Source organism: Myotis myotis, unplaced genomic scaffold, assembly GCF_014108235.1.
Source record: "Myotis myotis isolate mMyoMyo1 unplaced genomic scaffold, mMyoMyo1.p scaffold_m19_p_8, whole genome shotgun sequence".
In the NCBI taxonomy this organism is placed as follows: domain Eukaryota; kingdom Metazoa; phylum Chordata; class Mammalia; order Chiroptera; family Vespertilionidae; genus Myotis; species Myotis myotis.
The window spans coordinates 36,091,198-36,114,199 of NW_023416390.1; the positions used below are offsets into that span (position 1 = coordinate 36,091,198).

Below are 23,002 nucleotides of genomic sequence, written 5' to 3' on the forward strand. Positions count from 1 at the left end.
TTATTTTGCTTTTGTCCTGTCCTACCGACACTGTGAGCTCGGATCTTCCTTCAGAGGAAGGACTGAGGAGCCCGGGGTGATGCTCATCACACACGACTCCCAAACATCTGCTCTACAGTCTATGCTAATTCCTTCCATTTTTTGGTATTCCCTCTTTACTTTTTTTACTTTTCTCTAATTGTTAGAATAAACAGAGTAAATGGTTAAATCTTAGTATGTTTCTGAATTAAAGCAAACCACATCACAGTAAGCGGCGAGCAGAATGGCAAATGAGCGTAGGCACATGCGCGACATGCCCGTGTGCGAGCAGAGTCTAATGGAGACAGTGCCACAGAAGCAGTTTATTTCTCGAGTCTGAAGAAGCCACGTACCAGCCTGCACAACACGGACACAGGTGGGAGAAGAAACCCTTCTAGTGGAGCCTGGCCCCCAGCGGACTCCCTTTGCCCCGTGGTCATTACGAATCGCTGCCACATAAAGCCGCAGGCTCCGATGGTCCTGTCCACCCCGACTACACTGCAGGGACGACTGCCATTGCCTCCACGGTGCGATGTTCAGACTGCTTATTTCCCCCCAAATTTTAAAGCTACGAGGAGGCCACGAGAGTGCAGACTGGAAGCTTCTTCTTCACTGCCAATACAGCTCTGGCAGAGGGTGGTCCGTCACTTCAGCCAGATCCACTTGTCGCCCACGTCCGCATTATACCCGGGGCAGTACTTGCGGCCCGGCAGCTGTGGGAGGAAGCAGGCAAAGTCACCATGGGTTTACAAGCAGGTCGGTCCCCCAGCCCACTGCCCTGTGTTCTCCACGCCCTGCTGTGAGTGACGAGCTCCACAGGCACCGGGCACAGCATAGCTCTGCCTGAAAGAGCTTCCGTCCTGGCAGGGGGCCTATAAATGCAAACCAACCCAGTGTCCCATCCTGTCAGGAGAGTGACGAGGCCATGGAGGGGACAGCTGGGTGAGAACTGGACAGGGGGTGACCCAGCAGACAACAGGGCGACAGCATGTTCCTTCTTAATGCTCTGCCCAGCGCCATGTGAAAACCCACTGATGAAGTCCCAGCTGAGTGGTCACCGTCCAGCAGGAAGCACCGGCTACAATTAACACAAGGCCGTAGTCAGTGCGGGTGGGTGAAGGAGCCAACAAAGGAGGAGCCACGGTGGGAGCCGTTAGCTGCCCAGGACCCAGAGCTGCCACTGCAGGAGGGCAGGAGGGGCTATCACAGCAGCAATGATGTTGGAGGACAGATGGCTCAATGCCCGTTCCTCCTAGTGGCAGTTGGGGAGCAGGGGCCCTGTGACACAGTCCACAGAGTCTGGCCTCCCAGGACACAGGCAGGTGGGCCTGGAACAGCAGCTACCAGGCATTCCCATGGGCAAAAGAGCCGGCATGAGAGCACAGTGACCGTGGCTGTGACGGTGGCCAGCTAGACAGGGCCCGCTCCTTGTGCAGGGAAGGCTCGTACTGGGTGCTGGGGCTACAGAAGGGGCAGGAAGACATCAGGGAGCCGCATTTCAGCTCTGATTCCAACAAGTACTTTGGCTACCACAGGTGGTCACTGGGCCAGAAGGGCTGCTCCCTGTGGGTCCATGTTACTGACACCTGCATCTGGCTTCCATGGGCCTCAAGGGTTCAGGAAGTCCTGGAGACACAGAGGGGCAGGAACAGTGTGGGAGGAAGGTCAGGTGGTTCCCCAGTGACATAAATAAATAGATGGCGCAGCAGGGAGAAGAGAAAGCAGGTCCTCACAGCAGAATGCTAACTAACGATGCAGGACTCACAGAATCAGGAAAAGTGTAATTTGGCAACCATCCTATTCATAATTTAGCCAAGAAAATCAATAAATGGTAGAATGAACGCTTGAGGAGGAAATGGACATTGACAGTTTCAAAGTATGCCCCTCAAACATTTACTAATTACAAAGAGTGAAGACACAATCTTAGTCAAGGGACCAAAGTCAATACAACCCATGACATTACAGACAGGAACCAGGTGCCACCTGACAAGATGCAAGCAGTTCTGTGACAGACCCACAAAAACAAAACGCAGCCTCAATCTGATCATGGGAAGCAGCGAGTGAACAGTCAGGTGGAGGGACACTAAAAAATACCTGTCCTGTGATCTTCAAAAGTGTCAAGGTCTTAAATGTCACGGAAAGCTTGAGGAACTATCAGATTCAAAGAGACTACAGAGACAAGACAATCAGATGCAATCCATTATCCAGGGTGGGCCCTTTTGTTCTAGAGAACATTACTGGGGTGACTGATCACCCTGGAACCAGGTCTGGGATTAGCAGCAGCAACATATGAACACCAATCCCTTAACTGCAGAAGAAGGTCCTTGACCTTAAGAGTCACACATCATGGCAGGGGATACCTGGCCCACCCAAGAGGACCTGACCCTGGGACCTGAGAGCCGGCTTTCCCAAGGAGTGCCCAGGAGATGCTGTGCAGGAGCCACACCTGAGACCTGGGTGCCTGGGAGATGCTGTGCAGGAGCCACACCTGAGACCTGGGTGCCCGGGAGATGCTGTGCAGGAGCCACACCTGAGACCTGGGTGCCCGGGAGATGCTGTGCAGGAGCCACACCTGAGACCTGTGTGCCCAGGAGATGCTGTGCAGGAGCCACACCTGAGACCTGGGTGCCCAGGAGATGCTGTGCAGGAGCCACTCCTGAGACCTGGGTGCCCAGGAGATGCGGTGCAGGAGCCACACCTGAGACCTGGGTGCCCAGGAGGTGCTGTGCAGGAGCCACACCTGAGACCTGGGTGCCCAGGAGGTGCTGTGCAGGAGCCACACCTGAGACCTGGGTGCCCAGGAGGTGCTGTGCAGGAGCCACACCTGAGACCTGGGTGCCCAGGAGATGCTGTGCAGGAGCCACACCTGAGACCTGGGTGCCCAGGAGGTGCTGTGCAGGAGCCACACCTGAGACCTGGGTGCCCAGGAGGTGCTGTGCAGGAGCCACACCTGAGACCTGGGTGCCCAGGAGGTGCTGTGCAGGAGCCACACCTGAGACCTGAGTGCCCAGGAGGTGCTGTGCAGGAGCCACACCTGAGACCTGGGTGCCCGGGAGGTGCTGTGCAGGAGCCACACCTGAGACCTGGGTGCCCGGGAGATGCTGTGCAGGAGCCACACCTGAGACCTGGGTGCCCAGGAGGTGCTGTGCAGGAGCCACACCTGAGACCTGGGTGCCCAGGAGGTGCTGTGCAGGAGCCACACCTGAGACCTGGGTGCCCAGGAGGTGCTGTGCAGGAGCCACACCTGAGACCTGGGTGCCCGGGGATGCTGTGCAGGAGCCACACCTGAGACCTGGGTGCCCAGGAGGTGCTGTGCAGGAGCCACACCTGAGAAAAGTATTTGAAGCTAATTGGCACCATTTGATCACAAAGGTTCAGAGAAGTTATTTTCCTATTCTTGTTATTTTTGTAAATTTGAAACATTCTAAAATAAAACACCGATAGAATGAAGACATGAAGACCACTGAAAACATAGTGTGAGACTGTCAGCAGGCACCCTCTGGCCAAGGACCGATCCTAAGGGCAAGCCTGAGCCCAGGGAGGGAAGAGCACCAGCCGCATCAAACAGGGGCTACGTCTCCAGGCTTCAAACATACGGAGAATTCGATGTGACAAAACAGCACAAGTGACAAGAGCTGGGTAAATGGAGTACAAGTCTCCTGAGATCCCAGCACTGTTATGGAATGAGAGAACTACTAACTAGTGCTAGACTTTAATAAATCAAGGATGACTATTCTAATCACTAGGTTAGCCACTAAAAACCATTTAAAAAGAATGTTAATTAGTAAACAAATAAAGGGGGAAATAGGATTTAAAATTTTCATCCAAAAGAAGACAGGGAAAAAAATACATAAAACATGTAAGAACAATATAAAATATACAGTAAGGTAAGCTATTTATTTATTTTTTAAAAATATTTTTTTTATTGATTTAGAGAGGAAGGGAGGAGAGAGATAGAAACATCAATGATAAGAGAGAATCATTGATCAGCTGCCTCCTGCAGCCTGCAACCCAGGCATGTGCCCTTGACCAGAATCGAACCTGGGACCCTTCAGTCTGCAGGCTGACATCTATCCACTGAGCCAAACCGGCCAGGGCTAAGGTAAGCTATTTAAACATAAATGTATCTGTAATTGCATTAAATATGAACAGATAAATATTCCCAACTTTCAGACTGAACAGAACTAAAAACACAACTGTTTTCAGGTTACAAGGTGCCCACTGGACATATGAAGATACAAAAAGGTTGAAATTAAAAGATGCAGAAACACAACTCTACCATGCAAATACTAAGCAAAAGAAGACTACAGATGCTGCCTCTAAGCATTGAATGAAGTCAACTTTAAGGTAAGAACCAAAGATAGTGAGAAAAAGTTCAGAACCTATAAAACGGTAACTCCACTGAGAATTTATAGCAATTTAAATCTGTCTTCCTCTAATGACACAGCCTCTAAATCTACACAGAGCAGAATTGGACAGACGGAGAAGGGCACATCCACACAGAGGCAGATCCCCACATCTCTGACCACAAGCTGACGGGAGAGAAAAGACCAGTGAGAATGAGGACAGTGTGGAGAATGTGGCGAACAGAATTCACCCCGATGAGACCAACTTAACTGCACACAGTGTGGGAAGGAGACCCTCTCCCTGAGGACCAGGGAGCGTTACCAAAATTAACCAAATGCAGAACCGAAGGTCAGCCCCAATCACATTGCAAGGGCTGAAATTGTAACAAGTGTGCTCTGACTAGAGTGGAATTAAGCCAGAAAATCAGTAACAGAAAAATAATTAGAAAGATCCCCACTGCTTTTAAGTTATCCAGAATAATTCAAATTAGCATACTGGTCAAAAAGGAAATGAGGTTATAATGAGAAAATACTTTAAACTGAATGATTATGCAACGATGACATTATGAAATCTAACTAAGCTAAGTTTGGAGGACAATGTGTCCAGCTTCAAATGCATATATCGAACAGTAAGACAAGCCAGAAATCAACGACCCACCTTTTGCCTTAAGAAGTTAGAAAAGGATTTTCCCCCTAAAACCTTCCTGGAAACCCCAGCCCAGTCTTCAAATTTCTGTACTACACCAACTGTTTCCAACCCTCTCCTGGAAAGCCTCCCTCCCCACCCCCCCCAAAAAAAGAAAAAAAAAGTTAGAAAAGTAGTAAATGAAAGAGGAAAAAGAGCAGTGATCAGTGAATTGGATGTACAGCAGATAACACCAAGCAAGAAGCTGGCTCCCTGGGCAACAGGCTCCATCCAAGGGGGAGGGAGTGCAGGGCAGTGGCTATTCGCAGGTGTGACCAAGTTAAAAACATAAAAAAAGACAACTTCATGCCAAGAAATCAGAAAATTTAAACAAAATGGGGGCAAATGCCTCAAAAAATATAACTTGAACATTATTCTGTCTATTAAAGAAAATAAATTAATAATTTAAAATATTCCAACAGAGCCCACTAGTGAATCTTTGCAAACACGGCAGGAAGAAGCAACTCCCATCTTACACAACTTTCCAGAGAAAAAAAGTGACAGCTTAGTGTCTGATGCCAGCAGGATAATGATAGTAAATCTGACAAGGATACTGTGAGAAAGGAAAATTACCATCCAGCCTCTCAGGAACATAGATGCAAAACCCTACATTAAATGTGTGCATTAGATCCAGCTATACACAAAGAGGGAGATGTGCCCACAGGTGGGATCTACCCAGGATTCAAGGTGTGGCCTTACATGGAAAATCAGTCACTATAACTGACCATATTTACAGAAAGAGGAGAAAGATCATCCAGGGCAGTCAAGGGGTGGTAAACTCAGTACCAGACCTGAAGAAAGTCTTAGGAAAGTAGTATTAAGATGGAACTGCCTCTCCGAAACCGGTTTGGCTCAGTGGATAGAGCGTCGGCCTGCGGACTGAGGGGTCCCAGGTTCAATTCCGGTCAAGGGCATGTACCTGGGTTGCGGGCATATCCCTAGTGGGGGATGTGCGGGAGGCAGCTGATCGATGTTTCTCTCTCATCGATGTTTCTAGCTCTCTGTCTCTCTCCCTTCCTCTCTGTAGAAAATCAATAAAATATATTTAAAAAAAAAAAAAAAAGATGGAACTGCCTCACCTGAGAAAGAGTATCTAAAACTAACTTACAGCAAACATGACACTGATTGGTGGGCCATGAGATCAGAAACAAGACAGACGGCACTGTGACAACCTCCACTCAGTATGAACTAGACATCTATCCAGGGTAGTCAGGCAAGAAAAGTAAAAGGGGGGGATAAGATTAGAGAGATAAAACTGTTATTTGCTGGCTTGTATTTTTTTTTTGCTTTTTATATCATGGGACTTTTAAATGTTCATGTTCCATACAGAGTTAACATTTGAAACATCCTGTGTTTGCCACAGTTGTCAGATGATGGCTCGGCTGCTGGTTCACTGGAACTTTCCTGACTATGAGCAGCGCCGTTACAACTATGTGCAGGGTCACCTAGAAATGTCACACATAAAGGGCATCATCTTATATAATCGGCTCTTGTTCAGCTCTTCAGTCTGTTGCATCTCCTGGGAGCAGACCCACACGATTACCACGCCAGACGGAGTCTCCCCTGCTCTGGATACCAGGCCTACTTTCCCAGGGGTAATCAGGCTCACTCTTTCTTGCTAAACAGAGAAATAAATACAATCTATACTTTATAAATAGGCACATATTAACAGAAGAAATGAAAACTCCTACAGGCATGAGCTGTTCCCAGTTATAATCAATGAAATACACACACTGAAACATAAGCTCCGTGAAGACATGACTAATCTGGTTCGCTGGGTCTCCTCAACTTCTCGACCTTAGGCTTTCCACTCCCTCTGTGCTTACTGAGATCACCGGCACCATGACTTCAAATGTCAACCACATGCTGACGACTTCTAAATTCACAGTTACAACCCTCACTTACTGCCAGACTCCAAACCCATTAGACCTGTTTACTCGACATCTCCTCATGGGGATACTAAGTGTCTTGAACGTGCCATGTCCAACAGTGAATTCTTGATTTTTCCCTGAAGCCTGTAGCTCTGTGTTGTCCAGTATCAGCCAATTCCCACCCCAGAGTTCCAGTTTCTGAGCCCTAATGCAGCAGTCAGCTCACTTCTCTCTCCCACTTTCCAACACCAAATCTCAACAGATCCTGGAGGTTCTACCCACAATATGACTTTTCCAAAGTTGTATGATGACGCTGCCCTCTGACATGTACTCTGCAAACTGCCTTCTGGTGCTCCCCCTGCTTTGCCCACACCTTTGGCCAATCTGCTTCAAGTTAGAGGCAGAATATTCCCAAGACATAGTGTGTCACACACGTCCTCCTTCTTGCCATGTCCTACCCAGGTAAGCCATCTCTTCCTTACTACCTGTCCCCTCCCACCCTCTGCTCCAGCACAGTCCTCCTTCCTGTGTCTTGATTGTGCAGGAAAAGCCTTCCCTCACATCTGGGGCTCCCCTCTCAGTGCCCCAGCCACTCCCGCCTCCTGCATCTCTGCCCACACTCCTTCTTGTGAGGCCTTCCTGGACCACAACCAAGATCTTTAAGTTTAGCTCCCCTCGCAGGGGCTCTGTCCTAACCTCTGCTGGGAATTTAATTTTTGCCCACAGCACTGGTCACCACTGTTCAACCAATTCTGTTTTACTTTTTGTTTTGTTTCCTTCCACTGTGATGTAAGCTCTTTAAGGGCCAAGATCCTGCCCATCTTAGGCACTGGTGCCCCGTGTCTAGGACAGTCTGACACTAGCACACACTCACTAAGCATGCAGTGGAACAAGTAACTGAGCTAATGAACAAATGGCACCAATGCGTGACAGAACAAGACGGAGAGCCTGGCGCCACAGAGCCTGACATGAGGAGAGTGTGGCTGCTGACATCCTCCAAGGCTACCTCCCCACTGGGGCCACGGCTCCATACCCGTGTGCCACTGCCTTTTTATTTTATTTTAAAAGGACACTTCACACCAGTAATACAAGTAGAAAGCCAGTACCCTCATCATGAACAATAGAGCATGAAAAAAAACGTATAAAAATGAAGCCAAGCCGAAACCGGTTTGGCTCAGTGGATAGAGCGTCGGCTTGCGGACTGAAAGGTCCCAGGTTCGATTCCGGTCAAGGGCATGTACCTGGGTTGCGGGCACATCCCCAGTGGGGAGTGTGCAGGAGGCAGCTGGTCGATGTTTCTCTCTCATCGATATTTCTAACTCTCTATCTCTCTCCTTTCCTCTCTGTAAAAACTCAATAAAATATATTTTAAAAAAAAAAATGAAGCCAAGTTATTAATTCCACATACATATCAATGACTACAAAATTCCTGAGCTTGCCTTGTTTCTTTGTACAAAAGTGAGACTATCAGAAGTGAGCCAGATGCTAAAGATGTAATCAGAATAACTTTTTTAATTTAAAGGGCAAAACTTTCTCACTAGTAATTTATGTATGTTTTTAAATCCTCTCTCCACCCAGCACATTAAGTCCCCAGGCCCCACTGGTCTGGACTAACAGACAGCACTGAGCGACCATGGATGCCCTCCGGGCTGTGATGACAGCAGACTCTGCAGGAGCCAGATGAGCACGTTACAGGATCTGAACTCGGTCTGAGTCCGGGAAGGGCTGTGTGGTCAGCTGCCTCTGCATATTATGAAGAGGGGCTATAGGGTCAGGCTGGGCACAGAGGACGCCAGGCAGGAAGCGGCGGGACAAACTGAAGTAAGATCATAGAGGCTGCACAGAGGCGTAGCTGTGACGCCAGAAGAAAATGAAGCCATTTGTAAGATGGACTCCACAGGACCTGGTGAGCCATTAAATGCAGAGTGAGTGGAACATCACCAAGCAGGTTTCCTGGCCTTTGCAAGTGGCAGAGGTGGCACAGCTAAGCCTTGCCACAACCAAACTGTGGACCTGCACAGTTCCACTAAAACAGACGCAGAGTGCAAGTACTCACACCCAGAGGCCAGCATGAAACATACCCACTGAGGTAACTCAGAGTTTCCTAAAATTTCTACACTGAATAAAATCACTTTCAAAACAACTTGAACTTACTTAAAAGAAAATGCCAAGGACCTCAAGTAAGAAAGGAAGCAGTGAGACATACTGCGACACCCAATCACTTCAAGCACTTTGCAAGCCTCAAATCTGAGAATTACAGTTGTGCAAAAGTATTTAACTTTCAATTTACTCAAATGCTGCCTGCTTAGCTTGTCTAATTTAAATACAATCATTTCACATGTTTGCCATTAATAACCCCAACCACAGCTGATGGAGAAATGGCTCATGTTCCGACTATTCCACTGGCACCAGCATTCCAGAGAAGACTCTCTCTCCAGTCACCCACTGGGTTCCAAACCAGAACCGATGCATGTTCTCTAAGTTCATGGAATCTTGCCTGAAATGACTCCACAAACCATTGTGAAAATAATTCACTAAAAAGGTATGGAAATCAGATAAGACCAATAAAGCAGGTGACCCTCCTGACCTCTGCCCTCATTGCTGTCCAACTGGGCCACCCCTCCACTATTTATGAGCCATGAAGAGCAGAAGTTAAAGCTGATAATAATGACATGGAGATAAAGCTAAGGAACCCAGAACATTTTTACACCAAGATAACATGCTGATGAGGAATGTCGCTGGCATACACGCTGCCCAGAACACCTTCCTCTTCATGGCCTGGCCGTCTGAGGGCCATGTCAGCTTTAAGACCAGGATAAAGGGAGAAAAGGAGAATCATTTCAATGAAACGAAAGCTCTTTCACTGAAAAGAAATAATGACCAGAACCATTTTTCAGAGAAGCAATGTTGTCCCCAGTTGTTTGAGACCCACAGCAGGTCAGCTCTCTGGCTTCAAAGGTCTCACCTCTGAGAATTCACGGAAGACTCGGTCACTCTGGTGTGCTCCAATCGTGATTTCTGGGAGATAGATTGGAATGGTTGTGTAATTCAGCACCTTCAACTTATCCTGAACCCTAGGAAATAAGACAAACATGGGTCACGCTAAACCACCAACATAAACAATGAAATAAGCTGTAAGGCTGGTTTTTAAACACTTCTATATTAAAACATTAATACATTCAAATAAATGCCATTCATTCCCAAGCAGTCATCTTGAAGCACAACTTTCACCTCAAAGACCATCTGCTCTTTGTGTCGCTGCTATTGGAATGACTTTCACAGCCTGAGTGGAGTCTTTCAAAAGCCTCAGTGCCCGGATGACTACCTTTGGGAATGGATACAAAATGGAAACATAAAAAAAGAGCCACAGTGTGCTTTATTTATTTTTAAAAAAATATTTTTCTTTATTGATTTCAGAGAGGAAGGGAGAGGGAGAGAGAGAGATAGAAACATCAATGATGAGAGAGAATCATTGATTGGCTGCCACCTGCACACCCCCTACTGGGGAGCAAGCCCACAACCCAGGCATGTGCCGTTGGCCAGAATCGAACCTGGGACCCTTCAGTCCACAGTGTGCTTTAAATATAGGCATAGCAGGAATAAAAAGGAACAACAAACACCATATATTTCAATGTCATGTACATAATGTCCTCATTAAAAACTTGCAAAATGAATGAGTCTTGAGGAAAGAGACTTGAGTCAGGTGGGTCTGGCAGGTTGACAGCACAGCATCGTGCCTGCCACTCCCCCAAAGGCCGACACCATCTGCAGGGTCTGCAGGATCAGGGCTCTGGGACTCAGGGCGTGGGGAATGGGGTGAGTTTCCACACAGGATGGGCTGTTGTGCCAGTGCTTATAACAGGTCTAGCTCTCTGCCTTTCTTGGCACCGATAAATACAAATCATAGGGTCCTCTCCTTGTTTCTCCATTTTGTTTTGCTGGATGCTAAAATATTTATACTTCTGTAATTTGCTTAAATTAAATTTAGTCTGAATATAAACACTATACTTGAAGATGAAAAGCATTTTTGGGGCTTTTAGAAAGAAACATTAAAATAAAGTCTCCTTTCTTAAGGGCTCAAAACAAAGAAAATAATTATTTTAAATGGCCACTTTCCCATTAAGGAGTTATAATGGCAGATGTTTCTGCTTGTAATGGCCCAAATGGAAGTTTTTTAAATGTCTCTGGCTCTCAGCCACTTGGTGAGAGCAAGTCCAGACCTACCAGGCAAACCCAAGCCTGTCCCCACACCACGGGCAGGCCCCACTGCATTCGGAATAGCCCGATCTGAATCCAGGGCTCAGTGATCCTCTGTCCCTCTCCCACAGAGGGACACAGAGCACCAGAACTCATGGTAGGTGCGTGGACAGCAGGTAAAGGCATACCCAGGTGTCACAGTAAAAGTCACATCACTGACTGAATAATCCCCCAACCAGACATCACTCCAGAAATTCTGCCAGGATAACTGACTGCTTGCCTAGGATCCTGATGTGGACTTCACCTACCATGCACGTGGCTGTAGTACACACAACTCAGACCAGAATTTTTCTCTTCTAACAGTAATTGGTTTTAGAATATATTTCATAAGCATGTATCAATAATGCATAAATACACATCTTTTTATTTTTAACACAAATAGAATTATTTCATTCTTATTATACAAGGACAATTTTTAAAGTGATCTCACAATAAACATTTTCAAGTAAAAATGAAGTTCGTATGTTTAAATGTTAACAAATATCAAGGTACATAAGATCTGGTTTTCTCTACAGCTTGAAAATCCTAAAAAAATTGTGGAAAATTTGAAAGGCCTTACTGGCGTGGCCTGGGAACTTGAGAGGAATACACAGATCAACAGCGCCATCTATGTTTGACTTGGCAGAACTATATTTTCACATAACCTCCCCAAAAGGATGGATCTGGACAAACATGCTTCAAACTGTTTTTGATTACAAAATTATCTGTGACTGTTCAGACTTCTTTAAACTGGCTATACTGCTCCTCCAGGGCCTCACTATGAGCCTGAATTGTGACCTCAGAAGAGCCTGTGTACCTATCACCAGTAAAGCCACATCTTTATCTCTAATCATCTAGACAGATTGAAGATAAGGAATGAGGACAACAGGAAGCCATAATTTTATGACCCAGGAAGCAAAAGCAATGAAACAAAACATTCTGTTCACAGAGCACTCAATCTGATTAAGGAGAACTCAAACTGGCTGAGAGTAATATAGGCTCTTAACATCATGACCCAAAGTACATTTAAATGAGATTAAATGTACTCAAGTTTGGTTTATAATATGAGGTGCTAGACGACATATTTTAAAACAAAATGTGAGGCAGGAAAAGACAAAACAACAACAATAAATTATGTTTTGTGACTTAACTGTTCCCCAATTAACAGAATGTCTATAGTTCCTCCTAAAACATGTCCAAAGCATCTTTTTAGTCTTTCCTGAGGTGTAAAGGTCTGTGTGAAGCACTACATTTCTGATCCCACACTCACAACTCAGTTATACAGCACTGGACATGCACATCAGAAAGATGATCTCCAGGAGCCACGGAACACAGGACTCAAAGAGGGAGGGCTTTGGGGGAGCAGCAGGAAGGCAGAGGCCCGGCTGTAACCAGTCAGCACAGGAGTGAAGCCGACAGCGCGGGCACCAGTCAGGTATGGATCACAGCTATGAGATCAGAGCGCTCTCAAGGTTGAAAACCAGTTACCATTCAGCATCAGCACACACAAACATAATTACACACTGACACACGTAACTGAGACGGTACAACATTGCTCTTAACTAGTAATTTGGTCAAGTTCTGGATAAATGAGTATAACTAGTAAATGGCATGTTTACAGTAACTATCTCAGAAAATTGATCATAATTTTCACTTGAGTCCCCCAAATTAAGAAGTAGTACTGGAAAACAAACACCATTATGACGATACACTGTTATGAAATATCTTTGGGGAAAGGGCAGAGGAGCACAAACTGGGAGAAGGATAGGACAAGAGCGTTTGCAATAAATGAATTGAAACAATTGAATGTTATAATTGTGAGCTTTGCAGGAATTATAGGATCTTTCTCTATGCTCTGATAACCACACAACTAAATAACTACTAAAATTATGATTATAAGACAGGAATTTTGGACACAGTCTAGAATGATTCCAGGTTGTGTTCAGAAAATGACACTGTATTACCAATGGAAGGACTCAAAAAGTGATTGCACATGGCCCAGTCTCCATAGAATGTCAGGAGAGTCACCTCCTATTTGATATTTCACATATTTTGCCCAACAGAAGCTGATATTAACAAGAATCATATATAAATCCATATACAATAATAGCCTAGAAAAGTTCAGGGGAGGTTTCCAGGAAAAACAAAGGTGACTATAGTCTTATCAGATCACTCAGATTTTCACATATTTCCTGGGCAGGCGGGGGAGGGAGACTTGTGGGGCACTCTGATGGGCAGACCAGAGGGTTAGGACTGTGAACTATCCTAGAAGTGAGACTTGGCCCCCTGACTAAACACAGCTCTGCCACTGCAGGACCCGGGGTGAGGAGAAAAGTGTCCCTGTGACATTCTGATGAAAACTGACCTGATGGGCGTGTGCACAGGGGATGTGTGGGATGAAGGAGTAACTGACCGGAGGACTGCAGGTGGCGAGTGAAGGGATGAAACCCCAATAGCAGCAGAAGTAATGAAAGAGGATGTCAGGGAAAGGAATCACTGGAGACAAACACACAACTTTAGGGTGGGATTCCTGGAAAGGAACGGGACCAGGAGATGAAAGCAGGGTTCAGGAAAGTGACAGCTGAACTAGGAGGCGACATTCAACCAGCCTCAGCTGATGAGAGCCTCGAGGGGCGATAAGATGATCATGCACAAGACCACAGGGAGATGCCAAGAGCCAGACACCACACCCTCCAGACCACTGTCACAGGACCGTGCCCGTCAGAGCTCTGAGACCTGTTTCCCTACCTGTGAAATGAGGAGAGCCCCCACCTGGCAAGAGTGCTGTGGAATCAAAAGTTTCTGAAACACCTTCCAGATACAATGTTGACACGAAGGGTGATTATGATTAAGGCTGAGATCTCAAGACATCAGACCTAGAGCTGGAACACTATGCAGCAGTTAAAGAAAAGATGTAGATTTTTAAAGCAAGATTCAGAATAATACTGTATAAAATATCATTTAGGGGCATTTACAAAAACACCTAGACAAAACATTATAATCATCTAGACCCGTGGTCGGCAAACTCATTAGTCCACAGAGCCAAATATCAACAGTACAACGATTGAAATGTCTTTTGAGAGCCAAAATTTTTAAGCTTAAACTATATAGGTAGGTACATTGTTATTAACTTAATTAGGGTACTCCTAAGCTGGCCTTTGCTAAAAACGTCCTCAGTCTGATTGAGGTACGTTCACTTGAGGTCGACCCTTCCAACTCTCCCATCCACACTCGTCTTGTATACGTGTTTCAGATAGACGAGTGTGGATGGGAGAGTTGGAAGGGGTCGACCTCAGCGAACGTACCTCAAAACAACGTACCTCCCCCGCGCTGCGTATCCCGCGGCCTGCCTGCGCCGGGTCTCCCGTCGCCCGACTGACTAACACCCCCCACTTCTTCTAGCGCCCCACTTCTTCTTCTTCTTCTTCAAAATAGACTCGCCCAGGCCGAAAACCAACTTCTGCGCATGGGCCATGAAGTTTCAATCGCACTGTACATGGGCGCCCGCACATGTTATTTTGTGGAAGAGCCACACTCAAGGGGCCAAAGAGCCGCATGTGGCTCGCGAGCCGCGGTTTGCCGACCACTGATCTAGACAAAAGAGAAAGCTGACCACAGAGCTTTAGAAAACTAAGAGGATTTCCAGTTTCAGCTGAGAAGTAAAGTGCCTGAAAGCCACCATTCTTGCCCTGCATGTCGTGGACAAGAAACCCACTTTAAATACAAAGACTCAGTTGGAAGTGAAGAGATGGAAGAGGACAGACCCTACCTACACAAATCAGAGGCTGGAATAGTTGTATCAATTTCAGACAAAGCAGACTTCAGAACTAGAAAAATTACCCAGGATAAAGAGGGGCATTATGTAATGATAAGTGAGCTCATTCTTCAAGAAGAAATAACAACCCTAAACACCCATGCACCTAACAACATGGCATCAAAATGCATGAGGCAAAAATGAACAATGAACTCAAAAGAGAAAAAGACAAGCCCGATATGTTAGCTGAAGACCTAAATCTTCTCCCTGTGTCTGACAGACCCAGCAGACAGGAGCAGTGAGGAAACAGGGGCCCTGAACACCCGTCCATCAGCCCACCTCACATTTATAAAACATTCCATTCAGTAACAGCAGAATCCACCTTCTCATGTTCAACTGAAACATCAAGATAAAAAAACTCTCCTGATCACACAGAACATCTCACCCAACAGAGTAGAAATCATACAAAGCAAGTTCTCAGATCACAATGGAATTAAACTAGAGAAATTTATAGCACTAAAGGCATATATTAGAAAAAGACTTGAAATCAATCTTCTAAGCTTCTACCTTAGGAAACTAAAGTGAGAAGGGCAACTGAAGCCTAAAGGAAGCAGATTAAAGAAAAAGAAGTAATAAAAACTCTAGAGTAAGTATCAATGACATTGAAAACAGAAAAATAATCAAGAACATCAACAAAACAAAAAGCTGATTCTTTATAAAGATCAATAAATATGACAAAATTTATAAAGGACTAATAAATAGCCAATAAAAATATAAATTATTTGAAGTTCAGGGTTTGTAAAATGCAAAATAAAGCAAATAATTTTCTCGGGTATCAAAATCACAAGATTTTGTTTGCTTTTTATTTTAACTACTAGAATCCCAGTGCATGAATTCATGCACAGGTGGGGTCCAGCTGGCCCGGCCCTGATTGGGGTGGATTGGGGCTGGGCCTGTTGGGATGAGGAGGCAAGAGGATGGCTGGCAGGCCTGCCCCAATCGGGGCCCAATCAGGGCCGGGCCAGCCGGGGGGAGGGCCCTGCCCCTGATTGGAGTGGGGGGGCGGGGGCCAATCAGGGTGGGGCCGAAGGGGGGCAGTGCTGGCTGGGGGAGGGGCCTCGGGCTGACTGGAGTGGTGGGGGCTGACTGGGGGTGTGGCCAGCTGGGGGAAGGGGCCGTGGGTGGTTGGATGGATGGCCCTGCCCCTGATCAGAGTGGGAGGGCCCATCATGGGCGGGGATATCCAGGGGGAGGGGCCACAGGCGGTTGGCCAGCCAGCCCCACCCACTATTGGGGTAAAGGGGGGCAATCGGGGGTGGGGTCAGCCAGGGGAAGGGGCTGCAGGCTGATCAGGGTGGTGGGGGCCCATCGGGGGCAGGGCTTGCTGGGGGAGAGGGGCCATGGGAGATTGGCCAGTGGGCCCCACCCTCATCTGCCAGTTCGCTGGCCACAGTGGGCATCATAGCAACCAGTGGGAGTCATAGTGACCAGTAGTTCCAGTGTTACAGCATTCAGGTCCTGGCTTTTTATATATATATATAGATGTCTATATATATATATCTATATAGATATATATAGATATAGATAGATAGATAGATAGATAGATAGATAGATAGATAGATAGATATTGTCTTCATAGGGACTTTCAGAAGACAGGTACAAGCTTGCAAACTGGTACACATTTTCTGGAGAATAATTTTAGAATATATCAGGAGTTGTAAAATGCATTCATACAATCTGGCCAGTAACTACACTTTTATATCTTAAGCGAGTAACTTGTACAATATGCTCATTACTGTACTATGGATATGAAGAAATTGAAATGACTGGAAAGATCAATATTTAAGAGATGGTGTATCTCAGGGCTGACAAACTCTCTCAGTAAAGGACCAGACAGTAAGTATTTTAGGCTTTGAGGCCTATATATGGTTGCTGTCACGTATACCTTTCTCCTTACAATCCTTTAAAAATTTGAGGACCACTCTGTGCAGCTGAGTGCTGGATTTGGCCCCCAAGCTGTGGTTTGTCACCCCTGATTTCTATCTCAACCAAGAGATTCAACAGCAGACATGAAGGGCCATTAAAAACCAAAATTCTAAATATTTAATAAACTAGGGACATGCTCATGATACTAAAAATAGAATACAAAGATATATGCAAGATAATTTTTATTTAGAAATATATAAGCACACACATTTAAAAAAAAGATTGCAAGAACCAGCCTTAAACTGTTAGCACTGGCTTCTGTGGTGGCAGAATCATAGGCGATTTCATTGTAACATGGGCTTTAGTTTCCCAGCTTTCCATTATGAGTGGATATGACTTCGACCTCTGATTCCTCCATCTGCCTTCTTTTCAGTGTCCCTCACCCTCCTTACCAGGTTAAACCGCTCACTCCTTCACTCTCCTCTGCTCCAGCCACACTGGCTGGGCTGCTGGGCACACTCTCCCACCAAGCTCCTGCCCAGGCCCTGTCCGTGACCTGGCCTCCCTGTCCCATGCTCACCCCCAAATACCACAGGCCCCTCCCTGCGTCACTCGGGCCTCTTCAGAAACAGGCCTTTCTCGCACCATCCCCAACAGTGTTTTCAGTCACTCGCTGTCCCGTTACCCAGGGTTGCCTTCCTTCAGCCTTTAGCACCGACACAGTTCTACTGATGTGGGTACTCTATCTCCCCAACAAAACATACATTTGATGGCATGAGGTGTTTTACTTGATACTAAATCCTTAACATCTGAAACAGTGCCTGGCACGTGGTGAACGTGAAGTGGCTGCTGAATTAATAACACAATCAATTCAATATAAGACCACCATTTAGAAAGAAAGAGGAAATCTGCCTCAGTACAGGTTGGCCTGTTAACACCTAACTTGAAACATAATTCCTTCACAAATCCGTGTCTGCAGCAGGCAACATATCCAACTCAAACACCAGCCCTCCCCGTTCCAGCCGTTCTCAATGTCCCCATACTCACAGCATCCGCAGACGGTAGAAGGAAGTGTCACTCTGGTCGAGCCACGGCCCCTTGTCAAACTTGAGGTATTCGATGTCCTCCACCACCTGGACAGTGGGAATTCCAATTTTAATGGAAAGTCTCATTTTAAATGACACGACATTTTAATACACCATAAACTACAAATATCTGGCAGGAAGAATCACACTATAAAAGTGAAAAAGGAAGTCCAAACAGATGGCCTTCAGTGAAGCGGGGGACTGAGTGATGACCCCTCAATGTGGGCGTCTTGCCCAGCTAACACAGGAGACATTACCTGACAGTCTGGGAGAAAAGGGACAGGTAAGAGTCAGACTGGGGAGGAGACCTGAGTTTGTGACAGACACTCATTTCCTCCCAAGCAACTTCATTCCAGGAACAACAGAATAATAAGAAAGTAAATGCGTTACTTTGGGAAGTTCCATGACCCATGTTCTCAGCCCAAACCCTGCGGCCAGGACAGCCTGGCCTCCCAGAGAAGCACCTTTAGGATGCACTCTCTCCCGAAACACACCCAACTGGGAGAAGTCATCTAAGTTTCAAGAATTTGGATGTATTCAATAAGAACTCAAATAATGAGTCTTAGAGCTAAAATGCATCACTCTTCTCAAACACATGCCATCTATTCTCTCAAAGATTTCACAATAACCTAAAACAAGTCAGCACTACAAACACAGAAGGCTGGGAAGGAATGAAATGTGGCTGAATCAGTGGAAGAGCAAAATAAATCAAACCTAAAAGGAACTCTGAAGCCGGCCCAGAGCCAGCTGAACGCAGGCCTCCCATAGGAGAGCCCTGCTCTCTCTCCTCCAAGCCAGGAGGCAGCTCAGGGTGCTTCATAGGGAAGCAGGCAGCTCTGTGATCTTCTGCTATGTCACCACCTGCAGCTCAACCCCAGATCACAAAATGTTTTTTTTTTCTAAAATTCTTATTTTTTTTAAGTAATTTATGCTTTTTTTTCTTTATGTTCTTATTGATTTTTTTAGAGAGAGAGGAAGGGAGAGGGTTAGAGAGACAGAAACATTAATAATGAGAAACATCATCAATCGGCTGCCTCCTGCACACCCCTACCAGGGATCAAGCCCACAACCTAGGCATGTGCCCTGACCAGAAATTGAACTGGTGACTTCTTGGTTCCTGAGCCACACTTGCTGGGCTGTGCTTAATATATAAGATGTGAGATAGTACTTTTCTTTTTTAGCAAATGAATGGTCAACTGCCTCAATACCTTTCAAGAAATAAGCTGTTTTCCTCTACTTCCTTATTAGCCTTTAAAATACTGTCTTTACCAAATCAAGTCTCACACATGGGCAGGTGCACACACATACACACAAGCACACACACACATGTGAGCACGCACGTGCACCTGTTTCTGGACTCTGTACTGTTCCCTTCATCTATTCATTTATTCTAGTATTACTACCACAGTGCTTTCATTGCCATAATTTTGTAATATGCTTTTGTATTTGGGAGGGCAAATGTTCTTATATTACTTTTTTTCAAAAATTTTTGGCTATTACTCATTAATTATACTGAGATTCACTTGAATTTTTACAAAATGCACCTACTAATTTGGGGGAAGCTGGTATCTTGACATACTAAATCTTTCTTGTTAACTAAGTCAAGTTTCAGTGTTACCTTCTATATCATACATTCTGAAACAGGTAACTCGCGGTTCTTTGTATCCACCACTACCATCCTTTTAAGATCACAGAAGCAGAATTATTTATAAGAAAATAATGTGCAGAGAGTGTGATGGGTGTGGAACTTCCCTTTGATTGTAAAACACAGCTGTTTCCCAGACCATTGGGAACTGAGCTCATAATCTGATTCGCAAGAAGCTTATACATGAATTGGATTTAATAATCACAAACTTTTCAGTCATTTTCTTACCTTTTCTGCATCCTGAGCTTCCTTTACACTATACTGTAAAACTTCACATTTTTCACTGTAGATAAAGAGGAAAGCCAGTGTAAATTTTCCAAGCTTACATTACTGTACAAACGAGCACTTAACCTTGAAGTTGCCACTACAAACAGGCACAGGTCACATTCTTGAACTGGGCGCTGGGCTGGGCCTGCACTGGCCACCATGGCCTGACTAGGTCAGGAGGACAAGTTACAAGCAAGAATGTGCCCATGACGGACAGTGACAACAGCAGGTCTACTCCTGCCTTCCCTGCTGCTTCCACCCCACACGCATGAGAAACCAGAGCCACCTGTGTCTACAGAAGGCAGGGCACACAAGTCACCTGCACTGTTATGCAGACTGTCTCCAGAGGCTGCACTCATTTAAAAAAAATACAAAGGAGGCCAGGGCCTCAGTGAGACATGTGCACTGACAGCAGCCCAGTGGTCATGGTGGACACACACATAGATTACCTGAGCTGCTAGAATCTAGAATTTCAGAGGCAAATGAACCATCAAAATAAGCTCTTTCAATCAAACTATGCAACAGGACAGCAACTCCCTTCCCTTTGTCCTTGGCACTGAAAAACCATGGTTGGATCCCAGAGAAAAGGGGACAATAGAGTGCCATTTACTCTGCCACTTCCTCTCGACACGGCCGTTAGAGACCTGCTCACCCAGCAGGAGATGACTGAAAGCTGCAGGCTGGTAAGACTATACCTTACCAGTGAAGGAGGCTGCCTGCTTCCATCTCCAGACCAACTAGACGGAAACCCTAGGCCACACCTGGCCAGAGGCCAGCAAGGCCACCCATTAGAGCCCACTCCTGAAGGGGACAGCAGAATGCCGAAGATGGACTATCCTTCCCACAGATTGTCCACAGAGCAGACACAGGGACATTTTCTCATTTAGGCGTCCCTACACCAGCGCACCGTCCTATTCATGAGATGTAACCTATAGAATAAATACCTTAAGAATTCACAAGCTGAAATCCACATGAGACCCACTACTATGGTGCCAAACATCACCACCTCTGCAGACCATGGTCAACAGGCTGCTGTTTCATTCAGTTTTACTTCTGTGGTGTAAGAACTAGCTGTAGGCATACGTGTGTGTGTGTGTGTGTGTGTGTGTGTGTGTGTGTGTGATCTAACTTTTCCAGATGAACACCACACTATACCAGATTTTACAATGTTGTTCATGCTCCCTCCTGTCCACACTTGCCTCCTGCATGCATTTCTCACTCCTGACCCTGTTGTTTGAACAGACAATCTGCACATGGATGAAGTTGATTCCACCCAGCAGCTCGTGGTATATGGATTTACAGGAGCCACTTAACCCAAACACTGATTAGATTCCATTTAAAGTATCCACAGACACAGCTTATCTTCACGCCTGTACCAGTTCCCTGAGCACCACGAAGCAACCCTCCTAGGTCAGTGTGAATGTGTAGTTGCCACCTAAAGTAAAAATATGTGAGTTTTCTCATGCTGAAACCCATGATGAAATAGAGCTTCAGTTTACTTAAAGCATAAAAAAAATTTAAAACTATAAGACAAGAAATGTTTTGACAAAATAAGCAAACCAAAAAACAAACCAACCAACCAAAAACCCTGCCAACTCACACAGAAAAGTATGCTGTCATTCCTGCTTAACAGCAGATTAAACACTCAGACAACATCCCTGAACACACAGAGAGCTCCCCGGGCGGCGGGGCATCAGGACCTGTGTGTGAAAGACTGCTCTCATAGTCATGCCCTTGGCTCACCTCATTTCAGGAAGGAAGGTCTTCTTATAGGCGTTCTCGATATCCTGAAGATAGGCAGAGGTGATCTTCATCTCATGTGGCTAAACAAACAGAAGTACAGGTGTGAAGGCTCAGCCTTCTCTGCTTTTACCTGTGCGTGTATGAACTGTGGACACAATCAGTGGACAGTGTTTTCTTAGAACTCGTGATGGGCGCTGCAGGGACTCTGGGTGATAGGAAGCGGCCTTGGGACGACTTAGGATTACTCTCATCTTAATCTCAGTGTCAAAAAGAAGGTCCTGCCCTGGCTGGTTTGGCTCAGTGGATAGAGCGTCGGCCTGCAGACTGAAGGGTCCTGAGTTCGGTTCCAGTCAAAGGCACAGGCACATGCCCGGGTTGTGGGCTCGATCCCCAGTAGGAGGTGTGCAGGAGGCAGCCAATCAATGATTCTCTCTCATCATCTCCCTCTCCCTCTCTGAAATCAATAAAAATACATTTTTAAAAAAAATGTCCTTCTTCCCCAGGAAAATGTTCCCTGTGGGAGTGACATTTCCAAACAGGAAGCAGTCCCAGGGCGAGTGGTCCTTATCAGTTACCCTTGTCCCCATTATGCTGCAGAGCCAGTGCCTCTAACCCAGTCCCAACCGAGGCCACAGAGTGTAAACGGATATGTGTGAGATGACCGTTCTACTCTTCAGTAAGCAGGAAAAGAGTTAAACAGACAGTAGTGGGATTCAGAAATCAGTTTTGATTCATAGGAAAATAAGAGGCATGAAATCCCCATTAGAGAGCAAAAGGTACATGGCCAAGGGAAGTCCTGTTAGCACACCTGTCTTACAGAATGGTTTAGAACAGAGGTCGCCAACCTTTCGGACCTCACGGACCACCGGTTGGCGATGGCTGGTTTAGAAGACGCAGGCAAAGGGGACAAGAGTGGGCTGGCACTAGGGACTGGAGGGCGCTGGTGGAGAGCAGCAACTGGCCAGGGGCCTTCAGTCCTTGTAAAAGTGCCTGCTCTCTCGGGGCCATGTGTGCCCCACCTTGTGAGCCTTAGCAGTCATTTCTGCCTCCTGCAGATGTCCCTGTGAGAGACAAGGAGGGTGCAGAAGAGAGATAGGCCTCAATGAAAAGCTGACTTACATCTCCCTTCTTCTGAATCTGAGCTTGGACCTCTGGAACGGGCATGTCGATGTAGATCACCACGTGAGGAGGTAGGTACTCGCAGATGGTCACTTTCTTCACCTCGTTGTAGTGGTCCACACCTGGCACACACAAGAGAGGCGCCAACTGTCATCTAATAGTCCAACGTAGGTGTTTCTAAAACATACCCTTCTTCAAATACAAGGACAAAGGCATACGCACTTCTCAGAGCCAGTCGGCTGTCAGTGCAGCTGCACACCAGCCGTGGGATGGCTCTGCAGGTGCCAGTGGCCCTAGCACAGCAACC

At 46.2% G+C, this 23,002-nt stretch overlaps 2 protein-coding genes across 5 annotated transcripts in view; both read right to left on the bottom strand.

Moving 5' to 3' along the window:
• Nucleotides 1-296: 296 nt before the first annotated feature.
• The window catches only part of NDUFA10 (NADH:ubiquinone oxidoreductase subunit A10), a 30,589-nt gene continuing 7,883 nt past the window's right edge, over nucleotides 297-23,002 (bottom strand). For 2 of the 4 annotated variants that reach the window (XM_036319440.1, XM_036319439.1), the window contains 6 exons: nucleotides 22,696-22,817; nucleotides 21,577-21,656; nucleotides 19,795-19,849; nucleotides 17,884-17,969; nucleotides 9,886-9,994; nucleotides 297-731 (listed from right to left, as the gene is read on the bottom strand). In XM_036319440.1, coding sequence (XP_036175333.1) covers nucleotides 663-731; nucleotides 9,886-9,994; nucleotides 17,884-17,969; nucleotides 19,795-19,849; nucleotides 21,577-21,656; nucleotides 22,696-22,817 — 521 coding nt within the window. In that variant the 3' untranslated portion in view covers nucleotides 297-662. Of the gene's footprint in view, nucleotides 732-9,885; nucleotides 9,995-10,151; nucleotides 10,246-13,928; nucleotides 14,047-17,883; nucleotides 17,970-19,794; nucleotides 19,850-21,576; nucleotides 21,657-22,695; nucleotides 22,818-23,002 lie in introns of those variants that run through there. The other 2 variants (XR_004969321.1, XR_004969322.1) reach the window with 2 other exon arrangements.
• LOC118661393 lies at nucleotides 738-3,888 on the bottom strand. The gene is made up of 2 exons (XM_036319441.1): nucleotides 3,346-3,888; nucleotides 738-3,262 (listed from the first exon to the last, which is right to left on the bottom strand). Exons 1-2 carry the CDS (start codon nucleotides 3,439-3,441, stop codon nucleotides 2,363-2,365), a joined length of 996 nt encoding a protein of 331 aa, XP_036175334.1. The 5' UTR covers nucleotides 3,442-3,888; the 3' UTR covers nucleotides 738-2,362.